Source organism: Micropterus dolomieu, linkage group LG20 (assembly GCF_021292245.1).
Source record: "Micropterus dolomieu isolate WLL.071019.BEF.003 ecotype Adirondacks linkage group LG20, ASM2129224v1, whole genome shotgun sequence".
Taxonomy (NCBI): Eukaryota; Metazoa; Chordata; class Actinopteri; order Centrarchiformes; family Centrarchidae; genus Micropterus; species Micropterus dolomieu.
Genome location: NC_060169.1, coordinates 23,605,190 through 23,621,029, shown reverse-complemented (window position 1 = coordinate 23,621,029; position 15,840 = coordinate 23,605,190). Strand labels below are relative to the sequence as shown.

The 15,840-nt window shown below is 40.4% G+C and overlaps 1 protein-coding gene across 1 annotated transcript in view; it reads right to left on the bottom strand.

Moving 5' to 3' along the window:
- Positions 1-15,840, bottom strand: part of smyd3 (SET and MYND domain containing 3) — a 98,071-nt gene that overhangs the window by 6,564 nt on the left and 75,667 nt on the right. The window contains exons 7-10 of the mRNA XM_046033367.1: positions 12,819-12,921; positions 10,719-10,829; positions 7,230-7,317; positions 6,287-6,461 (exon numbers count right to left, since the gene is read on the bottom strand). Of these exons, the coding sequence (XP_045889323.1) occupies positions 6,287-6,461; positions 7,230-7,317; positions 10,719-10,829; positions 12,819-12,921 (477 nt within the window). The remainder of the gene's footprint in view (positions 1-6,286; positions 6,462-7,229; positions 7,318-10,718; positions 10,830-12,818; positions 12,922-15,840) is intronic.

Genomic DNA, 15,840 nt, shown 5'->3' with positions numbered 1-15,840 from the left:
CCTCTCCAGCCGGCAACCACACGGCCTTCATGGAGCGAAGTTCGGTAGTGAACCAGGGGGCTGGATGAGAGAAAGAGACAGTCCAGGTCTTGAGGGGAGCAAAAGAGTCCAGGCTGAGAGACAAAGCTGTATTATAGTGGGCGACTAGGCCATCCACCCCGGGGTCCGGGGGATCTGAGGCCAGGTGAGTCCCTACAGTGCTGGCTAGGGATGATGCATTAACAGACTTGATGTTCCTGAATGTGATGGTGCGTTTGAGTTGTTGCCTGGGCACAAGGACTGGAACATAAAAAAGGATGGCACTGTGGTCGATGCATTGCAGCTGGGAGGGAGTAGTACCAGTGGAGCACACCAGATCCAGTGTGTGACCTTTGGTGTGAGTGGGACCTTTGACGTGCTGAATGATGTTGAGGCAGTCCAATAGTGACAGGAATTCAGCAGCAAAGGGACAGCTGTTAGAGTCCAAATGGATATTGAAGTCCCCGAGCCGGAGTGTGGATGGAGACATGGAGCACACGCAGATGAGTAGCTCTGATAGCTCGGCCACTTGGAGCTGTGCAGACCCAGCCAATGTGAAACGAAGACACTCAAATGAGGTGATGTTAGGCACTGGAAGTTCTTTCACTGGGATGTCAGCTCGATGTATAACAGCCAGACCACCACCACGGCCCGTAGAGCGAGGCCTCTGTATGTACACATCCTGGTGGGGTGGGGCTTGGTTGAGTGTCATAAAATCCTGCTGATTTTGCGAAGTTTCTGTTAAGCACAGAAAATCCATTTTCCTGTCAGTAATGATGTCATGTATGAGTAGTGCTTTATTATTTAGGGAGCGAGTGTTCAATAACATTAACATTCCTGTCCAGCAGTCCTGTTAGTAGGTGCTGAGGCAGCCAGTGTAGTAGGAGCAACATCAACACAGACCAGGGGCCTTTGATTGACAAAAAGCACGTGTGGTTTGCTGTGATGACATTGTTTCACTGCGACAGAGCGTCTGTCTGACAGAACTGTGGGAATAGCATGGTCCATGTAAACAAACTTACGTCGGGAGCCCCTATATACATAGCCTGGGCAACGCAGGAGTTTGAGAGATTTGATGGTATCAAGACAATTTGGTATGATGTGACAGAAGAGGTTCAGGAGCTCCGGGGAATAGTATTTAATTAGCGACATGATGGTATGAGGAAGCACCAGCTAGCTTAGCTGCCGAAGACAGGGGCCCGGAGAGGATGCATCCAACGTTTAACCACATCAACAGCGTTGCAGTGAAGACGAGGCAGAATAGTCGATAATGCAGGTTTCACGGCAGAGAGTTATCCAGTCGGTGGTAGATAATCCCAGATTGTTTGTCCGTGGTGGATCACTAGTCGGGGCAGACACCTGACAGCTAGCCGGCATGGGTGAATAACGTTAGGCTACAGAGCCGCAGTTGTGCCGAGCAACAGTTGGCAATACAGATATTTGCTGATCCAAAAACACACCTTATCCTAGTTGTCTGGACATTAAACTCAAAGAAGTTTAATGACTCAAGTTTTGTGAAAAACGGTGATTTGTGAAGCGGCGACACGCACGCCAGCGTCCTCACTTGCATCGACCTGTTTAGAATAACAGACATTGTTCTTCTTCTGGCACTTTTGACAGTTTACAATCAGCATTAGGTCTATTAAAACCAGGTCACCTGTAATCTACAACCAGTGGCTCCCAACCTTTGTGGCAGGTTGATCACAACCTCTCATGCAAGTCTGCCTTCTTCTTCTCAACTAGTGTAGCATGTTGACATTGTTTTAATAAATTTATGAGAATTAATACCAAATTATGAATTTTAATATTCAGAAAATATTCATCCATAAATCTCTCGAGGGGCACCACCCGATATTCCGTTCGCCCAGGATCGACGGATAAGGATTAAAAAGCACTTGGTCGTTCTTGAATTAAAACTAGTGTAACTTAACGGACTGATAACAAAAACCAAAGAAAATAAAACAACAAGTAAAGTTGCTAGGAACAAGGGAAAAATCGATGTCGCGGCGCTTCGCCTGTGGCTTGAAAACAAACAAAGGGCTTTGTTGTGAGCTGCTTGGGGCGTTGCCGGGAGAGGGCGCGTGCCGAAGCGCAGTTGGAGAGCCAGGAACAAACAGAAGACAAGAGAGAGCGAACAAGCGCGTGTGTCGTTGTTTTGTCTGTTGGGGCGTGGTTCCCAGAGTGAGGGCTTGTCTTCGGTTTGCCTGAGAGACTGTCTTCTTAACTTTCAATATGTCTAATCGAAAATCTATTTGCGCGTATTTTAATCAAATATCTTCCCACAATCAAACCTTAATTGCCAAATGGTTATACCGTTCTTAGTTTAAGCACTTGATAAAAAGCAAACAATTGTCAGTAGTTCAACTTTGAGGCTAGCATTAGCAGACGATTGCATGCAATACTTATTTTGTCCACTTGGGGGAGCTCGGGTTACATGAGGATAGCTCTGATTAATCCTAACACAGTCTTCTCAGGAGCTGGGGAATTTAGTCAATTTTAACCTTAAATTTGAGCTGGAAAATTAATCGAGTATAGGATGACATTTCTATATCATCATTTCTAAAAGAAGTGTCAGAAGGTATCGTGAACAAAGCATTGGTTACAAATAAAATGAATAAAGTCAGGTGACCTTGCTGAAAATTACAACACTGCAAAATTAACTTATTTAGATTCTTTTCAATAACAAATAGCAACAACAACAACATGGTAACATAACTACTAAAATGGAATGGGGAAACCTAGTTGAGTAACTGAAAAATGTAATTAAACAAGGTAATTTTTGAGTCTTGAGGAGACAGTACTCTGTTTACACAAAGGAATTTAGGGCTGTCCCTGGGTGTCCTGGAGTTCCTCACACCTGGGCATGAAGAGGAGAATATCCTTTGATGTGAGGTAATTAAACAAAGAGCAAAGTCAGTTGCCATGGTTACATATGTGGGGTGGGGGGGCAGTTTAGGGTTTCCTACCCTCTCTTACGAAGAGTTTTGATAGGCTGTTCAGGAAAACGCTAATCTCTGGTCAGTGCTCCTTTGTCATTTTAACAGTCAGTCGCCGAGGCTAATCACGGCGGCTGCCAAAGGTGGCCAGTTTTACGATCAGACTGCCCAGAAACAGCACTTGGGGAGAGAAACCTTTCACCTCTTCCTTGGAGTCGCTTCGGCTGTCTGTTGAGTTGATATCTCACCCCTCCTTTTCTTTCTCCCAGGGAGAGAGAAAGAATTTGTTGTAGTCCAAATTTATTTGATATAAAATGCACAAATCCACACTGTTGGTTCACAACACTAGTGTATTATTATTCTACTTCTGTCAGACATTTCGTCAAAGTACTGCTGTCTCCACCAGAGGATGGAAAAAACTGTTCTGTAATGGTGCTGATTTTAAAAAACTTTGTATTTCAAATCCTTCCACCAACAGATCCGTGAAGACTGACAACGTGGGTGCACTTCGCCGGTCTACTGAGGCCACTGTCGATGGAGAAATATTATTCAAGAGATTTGTCTGTATAAAAATGCTGAATGTTGAATGTTGTTGCAAAACTGTGCATCTAGAGAGAAGTCTTTGCTGTTTTTTTCTGAAAACCCCAGAAAATTATGAAGCCGTACTTGCTGAGTTTTAGCTGTTACTCTCTATTAGTGCTGCCTTGCTAATCTTAATGGGATATCACATCTTCTCTGTTTGGGCGGTTACCTACAGAAACAAGGGGGGAAAAAAACAACACAACAAAATGTGTCCAGAGAGGCAACATAAATCAAAGTAGCTGTTTTTACACAGTGTTTCAGGCTGGAGCTCCACTTGTACATTCACATATTCATGAATGTGGGTGTGTGTGTGAGCATGTCTATGAGTAAACTATGTGCAGCATGGAGACATTCAATAAACCTTGCGTGTACAGCCTGCAGCGGGCGTGCATTATTCGCACACAGGCGCAGGGAAAAACCCTCTCTATACATCACAAACTGAATAGAGAAACTGAAAAAAAAAAAGACCAGCAGAGAGAGTAAAAGAAGAAAGGAATACAGAATGAGGGGAAGGACAGGGGAAGAGAGAGATAGAGAACTCCTGCAGCTATCTTTCTTCCCTGCCATCTGAAGAGCCCAGAGGAAGATGGAAAAGATGAATATGGAAGATCCTCCTCCCACTCTCTATCGCTCACTTTTTTCTCCTGAATGCTCTCCTTTTTCTTTCATTGTTGTCTCCCCAGTGCATTCCTCTTATTGTACATTTTCCTAATTTTACGCCACTTTTCTCCCCTCTTCTTTGAGATTCTGTCCCTTCATTCATTTCTGCCTACTATTCCTCTGCCCTCCTTTCTCATTTGTCATTTCTCACCAGCTTACACCTCCTCTCTCACTTCCATCCTCACCTAACCCCTCTCTCTGGTCTCACTCTAAAAACCCCATCCCTCACTTTGGTTTCGCTTCAGCTTCCTAGAGACACATTTTTCTCTGTTTCTTTCAAATGACACCAATCACTCCATCCCCTTCTCTCCTCATCACCTCTCTCCTTCTGCTGCTCTGTGTCTCCTTATTTATTGATAGGCTGTATTATTGTTCCTCTCCTGTGGATGTGTTGTTCTGTGTGTGAGAGAGCACAACTCTGCCACTAGAGCTCTGCCCTTAACACAAGATCGATTAGTCCTACGCACACAAACACACACACACACACACACACACACGAGAAGGTACGGATGTGTAAGGAAATTAAAACTGTTGATACAATTTGCTAACTTAAACTAAAATTCTGGACTTTTTATATCTAACTCTACAATCGGTTTATTTCACTAATTTCCCCCTTAAATATGAAGTACATTTATTAAGAGATTCTTTTATATCCGTTAGTTACGTGTGCTCTTGTGATCTCCCTTCATCTACTCCTGTCCCTATACCTTTTTCTTTGCTGCGCACTATGTGCTTAACTTCTCTCTTTTATAAATGTGCTCGCTTTGGACTGTCACCACTTTTCCCTTTACTTCTCCTTGAATTTCTCCTCTCTACTGTTTTATTCCTTTCTTGCAACATCATCATTAAATCTTGTACTTTTAGTTCCTAACTTCAACTGATGTTGGGAAAAACATGATGTTGGTTTGCCAGCCCAGATATCACATATCACAGACATCAGAGATTTGACGACATTTAGCTAGGTAAGTGGCTCAATTGAAAGGCTTTCCAAATACAACTCTGTGGATTATATTTTTAACATGAGTTGAGGATTTTTCTCAAATATACAAAACGATTCTATAAAAATGTTAAACACATGACTCTGACGCCTGTCCACAAAACATGATGATAAGAAACCAGCCAACACAGATTTAAAATATCTCAAAAATCTAATCTATAATATGTCAAAGCAGATAAAGCTACGGTGGCCCAAAAGTTTTTTTTCAAAATGTGACGCATGTGTTGGCATTGTGCTGGAGATTTTTTACTTATTTGCTTGTGTTTTGCACATTTTCTGTAATTTCTAAAATTGCAATGTTGAGCTCACTAAGCCACCACTGATTACAACGTGAACCCTAAAATTTTCCTCTAAATCTTTTCCCCTCTATCATGTCTGCTTTATACTAACTTTGTAAACCAACCCTGTTGAGCTTAATTTCCTGTCCACAAGGATAACAGAAGGATATCATCATCTCCTTTATCAGGTCAAACAGTTAAATCTGGCACATTGTGAAATCTCCTCAGTCTCACTCAGTCACTGCTTTCAGTGCTCATTCTGCAGTTCAAACTCAAAAACAAGCAAAGGATCCATTTTTTGTTATCTAAATAGATCACTATAATATTCCAAGTTTGTTTCACTATTTATCCCAGGTAATCTGTCCGAGAATCGCCTCCTTTCTTTCAGAGTTAAAAAAAGATGGAGCTTGTTCTAAAATATGATTAAATCTGGAAGCCTCGTGATGACTATGAAGGCACCAGGATTGAGTAGCAGCTCAAATCTTTGAAGTAATAACTTTGAAGTAATAATCCACATTGGTAAAGACAGTTATACAAGTCTGCCTGAACTAAGGGAGTTGCACTTCGGATGCACTCTGGATGAGTTACTCTTGTCCTTTTCCTCACATTGCTTTCCACGCTAGATTCACGAAGGAGAAAGTCCCTCAATCCAAATGCATATCCAGATTTAGAGGGAGAGAAAGTAAATATACATACATATAAGCCATCCACGGGTGACTCTTATACATTTTTAGTTTGTTCTACCTCAAACACACACACACACACATTTAAATTTCTTGTCCGGCTCTCACACCCACGCACGCACTCTAACTCACCTGTACACTGGAAGCGTTTTCCTCCCATATCGCACAGCTTCCTCCCATTGTCCCAGGTGAATGGAGGCATCTAGAGCCATGTCGGTCATCCTGAGCTTATACAGGTTTTCATCAGGCACGTCACTACCAACAGTTGATAACAGATGACTACAGCTCTCAAGCAGTGTTTGCCAACCTAGAGGGTCACTTAAGGAAAAGTTCTATGTAAATCTGTTGATATCATTTTGCTAAAAGGGTTAAGCTTTGAGGATTATGCTTAGATACATGCTTATTTAATGTATGTCACCTTCCCTCCACTCTGTTGTTTCATAATGGAAGCTGTTAAAGGGCATATTTATGTACATGAAAGAACAGTACGCATTTGCACTGCACCACAAACCACATATATTTGAGTGTAATTTATTTTTTAAATCAGGACCTAAGTCTTAACCTCCATCCAATGTCTGGGATTATCCCTAAGTAGAAACACTGATACTCTCTGAAACTACTGTTTGTACATTAGGTCATGATCTTAGACCTTCGTGAGTGAACTCCTAAAAATCTGGCTTCTCTGCTGCAGAGTATCACTTAAACACATCTTTCACACTTATAATTTGTGTTTTCGCATACTATTCATTGATTAAAATTTTTTGGTAACTTGATTTATACAGTATATACCACCCGACTCAAACCAGCTGCTTGCTATTGTTGACTGTTGTCTAGGGGACGTTACATACAGCAGTAAAACTGTGAGTTCTCATTATTTCAAAGAAGTCTATTGGGATAACAGCATGTCAGCCATCAAGACCTGAATCTCTGAAATGTGGAACACTCCTATCAGTCACAAAACAGTGCTTATGAAATGTTGGCAGTGGAGAGACCACTGCTTATTTAATCAACATCCCACAATAAAGCCGACGATGGATGATGACAATGCTTAGTGGATCTTGGTGGTAAAGGATACCTGACTTTGCTTTCAGTGCTTCCAGTCTAGGTAGAGCCACCTCCAGCAGACGCCAGGTTGATTCTTGCCCTGAAAGCATGAGTCCGTCCTGGGAAAGAGAGAAGAACTACCTCAACATCCGCGCTGACTGAGTAGACATTATTGTCTGAACAAACAAACTCGTGTACATACTTGACGTGCATGCAGGCGCACACACAGCACCATTATGAGGAGTGGATGGAGTGAAAAACAGAGAATAGAGTGAATGTATTTAAATTTTATTGTGAACCCAAGTGCTAAAAATTCTGCACTTTGCATATCTCATTTTAGCTGTATTAGTATTGATTCAGTTTCAGTTCACAGTTTGGTATCATTTATCAAGTATCATTTAGAACAAGACTATCTTGCCTTAAATTTTAGGTAAGGTTGTTCATGTGCCTTTACATGCCAGAGTAAGATTTTAACAATCATAGTAAAGTAGTATTCATTAAAAAAAAAAACACATTCTTTTTTCATATGCAGCTTAACACATGCACAACACAAACACGCACATATGCAAGACAAACACACAAACACCATCCCCTGGGTTTGATGTCAACAGTCATCTGTCACCATGACAACTTTGGGTCACAACCCAGCAGCACTCTCATCATCATCTGAAGATTAAAGACAAAGAGGGGGAACGGCAGACTCTGTGTGTGTGTGTGTGTGTGTGTGTGTGTGTGTGTGTGTGTTGTGTGTGTGTGTGTGTGTGTGTGTGTGTTGTATGCAGAACAAAGGCGGGTTGAATAAAATGAATCCTGTGGTCCCAGATAATCAACTGAGTGGCCTTTCTTACTTATCTCAAACACACACAAGCGCGCACACACATGCACATTTTCGTGTACTGCTGTGTTGTGGAAAAGTAAGACCAAAGAACCATAAATGGGATGTGGAGAACAAAGCTAGAGGCACAAGTGAAAAAAAGAGAGAGAGAGAGAGACAGTGAAATATTTGAAAGGAAAGATTGAGTGGATTAAGATGGATGGAAAAGAAAACTGCAGGTGAACGAAAAGACAATTTTTCTCATTTTTCAGTAGGTGGTCAGACGGGGAGACAAGGGCAGAGCGAGAGAGTGGGAGGTGTGAAGAGGTGGAGCGTGACAGAGAGGAAGAGGATGACAGTTGGAGATAAGACAGAAAGTGAGAGTGAAGGAGGAAAAAGGTGGAGAGGACAGGAAAGGGTACACTGTAACATGTTATGCACAAATGACTAAGCCAACAGTGGCACGGCTGAAGTGTGTATGAGATGAGAGTATGTGTGAGTGACTGTGTGAGCGAGAGAGAGAGAGAGCGACAGAGAGCATGCATGTGTGTTTTTGAACTTGCGGTCTTATGAAAACGTTTTACACATTTCAAGCAAAAATGTTCTTTGCAAAGTTTAAGAAATTTGGGTTAAGTTCAGATTAGGGAAGAGCTTCCTACAGACAAAAGTGCATGGGAGTGTGTGATTGTATAACTTCCTGCCTTAATGTCAACAAAGGCTAAAATCACCTGCACACCGATGATCATATCGGGAAGAAATTGATAATCTTTCAGAGTGGTGCTCAGAGAACAACCTACTGCACAACGTCAGCAAACCCAAGGAGCTGATCGTTGATTTTAGGAAGGAGGAGTTAAAGACACACACTCCTGTCTACATCGGTGGAGCTGAGGTGGAGCAGGTGAACAGTTTCAGGTTCCTGGGAATCAGCATCACATCGAACCTGACATGGTCATCTCACATCTCCACGCTGGTGAAGAAAGCTCAGAAACCTCCACGCTGGTGAAGAAAGCTCAGAAACGACTGTATTTCTCTAGGAGGCTTAAGAAGGCCGAATTCCCACGGCAAGTTCTTGTCAGCTTTTACAGAGAAGCAATAGAAAGAATCCTGACTGAAAACATCACAAACTAACATGGGATGTGCACGGCCCAGGACCAGAGGGCTCTGCAACGGGTGATTAAAATCACTCAGAAGATCATTGGTACCCATCTCCCGAGCATCAGTGATATGGGTGAGGTGCCTATGCATATTTAACGACAGCACCCACCCAGCCACAGGCTGTTCACCCTGCTGCTTTCTGGGAAGAGATTTAGAAGTTTCTGCTGCCGCACCACCAGACTGGAGAGCAGCTTTTCCCCCCAAGCTATCAGACTTTTAAGCTCAAATTCATCCTCCCTGAATTTAGTTGATTTCTGTCAACGATTTTTATAATTGCTTTTATATTACTGTATATTGTCTGCTACATAGCAGAAGGGAGTTACAAACTGAATTTCACTTTACAACCTGTTGTATTGTGACGAATAAATCTACCTTGTACTTTAGTGTGATTTTTGAGGGAATGTTAAGCTTTTAAACTTCTCTGCAGGAGTTTTAATTGGAGATTCAAGTCATATTGCGACATACCAGTGACACACTGCAATCCAGCGGCTTGACGGCACATGTCAAAAGCTTTTCTTTTGTCAATGTAAGCAGTTTCACGGTGTCACTTCTATTGTTTCATCAAGTACAAACACTCTCTAGGTCACTAACACATTTCCTGTCAGTGATGCCAGCAGAAATGTAATAAGTGATGCATCTACTTCTGGACTAGGGATGCATCGAATGTTCGGCCACTGAAATTAATCGGCTGAAAACAGCAAAAAAAGCATTTTCCATGTTTGGCCTAATAAGTCAAAAGGCCGAGGAAATTTTACCGAACAATTACGTTGACATGTTGGCAGTGTGGAAGCATTTTAAAGTGTCCAAGAACCACATACATTATTTATCAAATTGGGTTGGACTTGATGAATTTAGTGCAAAGATACACATGTGACAACGGTTTTCAAAATAATGTGTCTATACAGTATGGAAACAAGATTGATTGGATTATATTCACAGAAAGTATAAAACATATTACATGTGTCCATTAAAAGTAAATGGACACATGTAATGTAAACACACTGAGTAAAATGGACATTTTGACTATTTAATTTATGCAATGTTAAAAAAAAAAAAAAATTGGCAAAATAAATGGAAAAAATGTGAATGTACTTGTTTGGTGTTCGGTCATTATATTTGATATCGACTTTGGCCAAGAATTTTCATTTCAGTGCATCCCTATTCTGGACAGATATTTTTTCAGGCTCCAGTATACACAATTTCTTAAAGCAGTGTATAGTGTATATGAAAGTGCATCCCATAGTAGTATGAAGAGAGAAATGTCCAGTATGATGTGGAATACCTGCAGAAAACGCTGATATTGAAACATCATTTGGGGACGCGTCTTCAAACATGTGTTAACAGGGACAGAGGTGCTTTTATAATTAATATTTTTCAAAGGATAAATGCCTTACGTGGAGTATTGTTCCTAGTATCATTATGTACATGTAAATGTTGCCATTGACATAGTTTGCATGTTTGTATTTGGAAATTAATGACAATCATGTAGATAGTTGAATCCTTGAAATATCAGCAGTGATTGTGACGATGTAATTTGTGTGTGTGTCTTACTTTGTCTTGAGAGTCACATCGTTGGCAGTGGCAGGTAAAATGGTACTGGTCCTCCAGCTGTCTCCGTCGATCTTCAGTCAATGACAACGTTTCGATGTAACTTATAGTTAGCTGAAATCAAAGACAACAGGGCCCCGTTTCAGAAAGCGGGATTAGTGAACATTCTGAGTATGTTGAGCCTGAGATGAGGGAATCTCTGGGTTTTCGGTTTCAGAGAGCGAGATCAGATAATCCCTAGATCAGTAACTCCAGCAACTGATGCTGTGAACCTAACCTCCTCGGGAGGAGATTAGGTTCACAGGATAAGTTGGAAAACCGTCAGTTTCTCTCAGATTCCTCCCCTCCTGCAGAGCCTGAGGCAAAATCGCGGTTAGATAGGCTATTAGTTTTTTACCCAAACATGATCTTGAACATGACCGCTTAATGATAATCTGTTATCGATGTAAGGACAGATCTCCGCACATTGTGGATTTATGCTCAGCCCAGAATAATAATCTATGTCCGTCTTTAGGTAGCCTATAACGCTGCGACTCTGTGGACAGTTGGATTGAAACATTTACTGTGGGCTACCGCAGTAATCACTGTTTAATATGTAACCAGTAAAACTGATCAATGAACAGTAATCTTTCATACTGTAAGCTAGTCACACTGATTGGAACAGTCGTAGAACTGGAGATAATGTGACTATTTCTGAGTAAGGATGACTGTGGTGCAGCTTAAACAAATAGGCCTAAATAAGGTTTAAAAGTGAGTTTTTCATTATTACCTGCTGAATGTGTTTTGACAGCATTAATAAAATACAAAATTATCAAGATTTTATTAATGTAAAATAGACGTCTAAAACTTTATAGTCAGTCTGAACCCATAGACACATTTTCCACTGCTGAAAAATTAATTAATTAATTAATAAAAATTATTAATAGGCTAACCTACTGGGTGTGACTGTGACTGTACAATCATAGGTTCATGAGTAAACTGCATCTTATATTTGATCTATACCTATTTTCATAACCAGGTAGCCGATTGCCACCAGGATTTAGTCCCGTTAGGTAACAGCTTATTAAATATACCCTTCCTATTAAAAATGAATGTAATGGGCTGTATGAGAATTCAAGCACTTTATCATTTATGAAACGCTGTATAAGAAGTTCTAATGTTAGCGTATTGACTCCTTCCTCCACTCCTGCGTTTTAGAGCCTATCATGGTCCGCGTTGGCAGCATTTGCATTTCTAGCTCCACCCGATTAAAATGGAGGCTCTGCCTTTATTTACCCATTGCCATAGTGAATCGTACTATCGGAGCTCCATTGATGATGGCTTTTTTTCATCCCCACGCGCGCACTGCCATCAGGCTCAACATACTCAGAGTTGACTGAACTTATTCTGATCAGCTGTTCTGGAACCGAAAAGTTTCCCACCTCAGGCTCAATCAACCCAGAGCTGAGGGATAAGCTCAGAGTTTGTTAAGCCTGCTTTCTGAAACAGGGCCTAGTTTAGTTTGTGATTAAATGTATTTATTTACATTTTATTTTGCCTTTTTGCTGCTGTACTTTGCTAAATTTATATGGCTACAAATCAGAGTTTAATGCAGTTCAGTGCAGGAAGATAAATTATTTGGAATTTAAATTGCACAATATGTTAGAAAGAGATACTGTAGGAGTAATGTGTGTGTGTGTGTGTGTGTGTGTGTGTGTGTGTGTGTGGGTGTGTGTGTGTGTGTATCCTCCAGATGGCATAGATGGATCTCATTACATACAGTCTGGAGAGATGGTGAAGTATAGGAAAATGCAGGAAGACATTGGCGACAGTTTTGAGGAATAATTAATAACATTAAGTTCATTGCATTACTTATACAATAAAATTCAGACAACCACAGTGATGTTTAATGTTTATGGAAAATAGTTTCAGATTATGTATTACTCAAAACGACCTTATGCATTGGCTCCTCCATCAGTAACAGCAGATGAAAAAGATTCAATAAATATTGCTCATAAAGAACATGAATATAAAACCAGAGGCAACGTCACAGTCAATAAAACCAGAGTCTCATTCCTTGTTGCTAATGTTGAGAAGATGCGGTGTGAGTATTTTTTTTTTTACCTCCTCTTCAGGGTTGATATCCCGAACAGCTCTTAGCTGCAGTTTCGTTCCCTCAAACACCATCACACAGTTTGGCCTACAGTCATGGTTTAGCAGAGATAAACTGGGAAACGGCAAACAAAATGATGAGGGGCAGGAGAGAGAGAGAGAGCGTCAGAAGGTGGGAGGAGGAAGGGGAGAGGAATAAAGCAAAGACGAGAAGGTAGAGATAAAGAGAGGGAGTGAGAGGAGAAACAGAGTGAGGGGAAGAGAGGAAGGAGAGAATTGGGGGAGAAAAAAGAGAGAGAGAAATTCATCTGCGATTAAATGTTTCACTCAAACCCATCTAGGCAAAACTGGTGTGTGTGTGTGTGTGTGTGTGTGTGTGTGTGTGTGTGTGTGTGAGTGTGAGAGAGAGAGAAAGTCTCCCTAAACCATGCTGACTGGCAGCTCTATCTCTTTAAAAACCAAACAGATCAGCACTTCTCATCCTTGAAAGTGTTCCTTCTTTATCACAGTACGTCTGACGCACACTAAATAAGTGAAGAAGACAGACAGCACATGGTAAAGGTTGAGACAACTTTTTAACTCATGACACAGCAAGAGCCTCATCCTGCTGAGCCACCAACTGGCCAACTGTTTAGTCAAATCACTGAGAGCAATGTTTGCTGAAATGGTCATTTGTACCCACATATTCATAAGAGAGAAAAAAAACACATGCCGAGAGACACGTCTCAAGATTACCGTCCATCTAGCAGCCAGTTCAGTCTGACTTTTATCCCTGTATCCAAGCTGCTGTTAGGTTGTGGAATATCATCTGACTCCTCGTAATGTGAATCCTGCACATGTTAACAAGTTAAGACCGAGTGCTCAAATGAATATCAAACAGAAAAGTTCCACACACACAAACACAATTCCCTGCACAGTATGGTAAAATGAGTACTCTGCTTCTGTCATAACAAATGTCACTCTTCATTTTCTTTCTGCCGGTCTATCGGCCTCTCCCTCACAGACACACATAGACAAATGAATCTGAAAACCGATGGGTACTCCACTTCTGTCACAACAAAGGCTTTTGACTCATTTCCCCAAATTTCTTAAAGATACAACCAATCGTTCTACTTTCGTTCTATTGACTGACAGTGTCGGTATACACTTTGATTTAAGTCATGAGGTCTTTTCCCCTTAAGTGTAATAATACCAGTGTTACCTAACTTGGTTTTATTAAAATCATAGTGAAACAGCAATTTGAGACAAAGTTAGATCATAATGACATAAGAAAACTGTTGGGGCAGGATGTACAACACAAGGAGGAAAAAAAGTGCTTTACACTTTAGAAAGTAAAAAGGTATGGCAATATCTGTAAGGGTAATTTAATTTTCAAATTAAAATTATTTATTTATTTTCAAATTATTTATCAGCTAAAATATCTATATGCGCCTGCTGGCATAATATGACCTAATAAGATTGTCAGTGAATGATATCTTTGCTCTATAAACATAATGTATTCAGGTAGACTAAATTTTAAATTTAAATAAATTAAAATTTAAAATTTTAGCAACACCTTAGCTCAACAGCACTACAAACTGCAGCCTCCAAAATGGTCAAAAGTTAAATCAACACCATTGTAAAACAGTTTCAGCACAAACTGAACAGTACAACCTTCACGAAGGGATGATTATTTATTGCAGGACTATTTTAACTTGTTGTTCCCAATAAACTGGTGTTACTCTTATGAGTCCCCACTCCCCACTACACTCTGAAGTGCTTTGAGTTTCTATGATAAAGCGCTATATAAATGTAATGTGTTGTTGTTGTTGTTGTTGTTATATGTAGCCAGCAATGTAAAAAAACACTGACACTTAAAAAAACAACTAAAGGCATGAAAATATGCTTAATAGTGCCAATTTGCAAAGGTGTTTTTTCGATTTTGTGTCTATATTTGAAGTAAATCTTTCTGTAAACATTTAAAATGTTTTTAAAAACCTCCCTGACCCATTAAAAGACATATACTGTCACTGCACACGTCTATTTTTTAGAGACCCCCTCCATTACCGCTGCTTTCGTTTATCATATTCAAAGAGCAAAACAATGGGTGTAAGAGATAAAAGACTGTGTGTGTGTGCGTGTGTGACTGTGTGTGTATGCGCGTGTCAAGCCTTTGTAAAACCATCAGTAACCCCCTGGCTTTGTTCTACAGTGGAGAAGTTGTGGGTTGAATATCAACGAGAAATCAGGTCCTCCAAATGATGCTTTTATCTGACGGAGAGCTGCATTAGCATACTAATTAGATTAATTAACTACACCGCATCTCACATTAACAATATCTGCTCCCACTAACTGAAACTAACTGTTGCTGTATATAGCAGGAGCCAAACATTACATGGTTGTGAGAGCAGAGACAGTAAGGGACTATTAATTGATATTTAATGAGAGAAAGGGTTTAATGCCTTCTTCTCTTTGTCAACATTTCCTGCATCTTTATGCAAAGCACAAGAAAATTATGCTTTGTTCACTACTGCACTAATGCAGCAGATATCAATTAAAGGGCACTAAAAATTACAGGTGAATATAGTACAAAACGTTTACATGACACATACAGAAATGACAGAACTCAAAAGGCTCAGCTGTATGCAGTCAGGGTGTGACCAGTGATTTGAAAACATCTGCTGTAGAAGTTTTACTGTTAATCAGTCGATCACAGTCACATCTGATGTGACTTAATAATGTAAGACAAGAAAACATTTTTTAAAGTCTTTCCACGTTTTATAGCAACTGCAAAAAGATAACTTAATTTAAAGTAGATTAACACGTATAATGTTTATTTTATGTTCTGGCACAACCCAGGTTTGAACATTATTTATTTTATTACAGTAAAGCTACTAATACTGATATTCAGAATATTTGCCTTCATGACCAAGAATGGTTTGAAAATGACAAGAGCTGAGTTTCACACAGGACATCATCATTTTGTCAAACCTCTGAAGCTTTTGCATTTAAACCTCAGTTCAACCATCTCCAGTGGAGCTGAGACTAATAACAC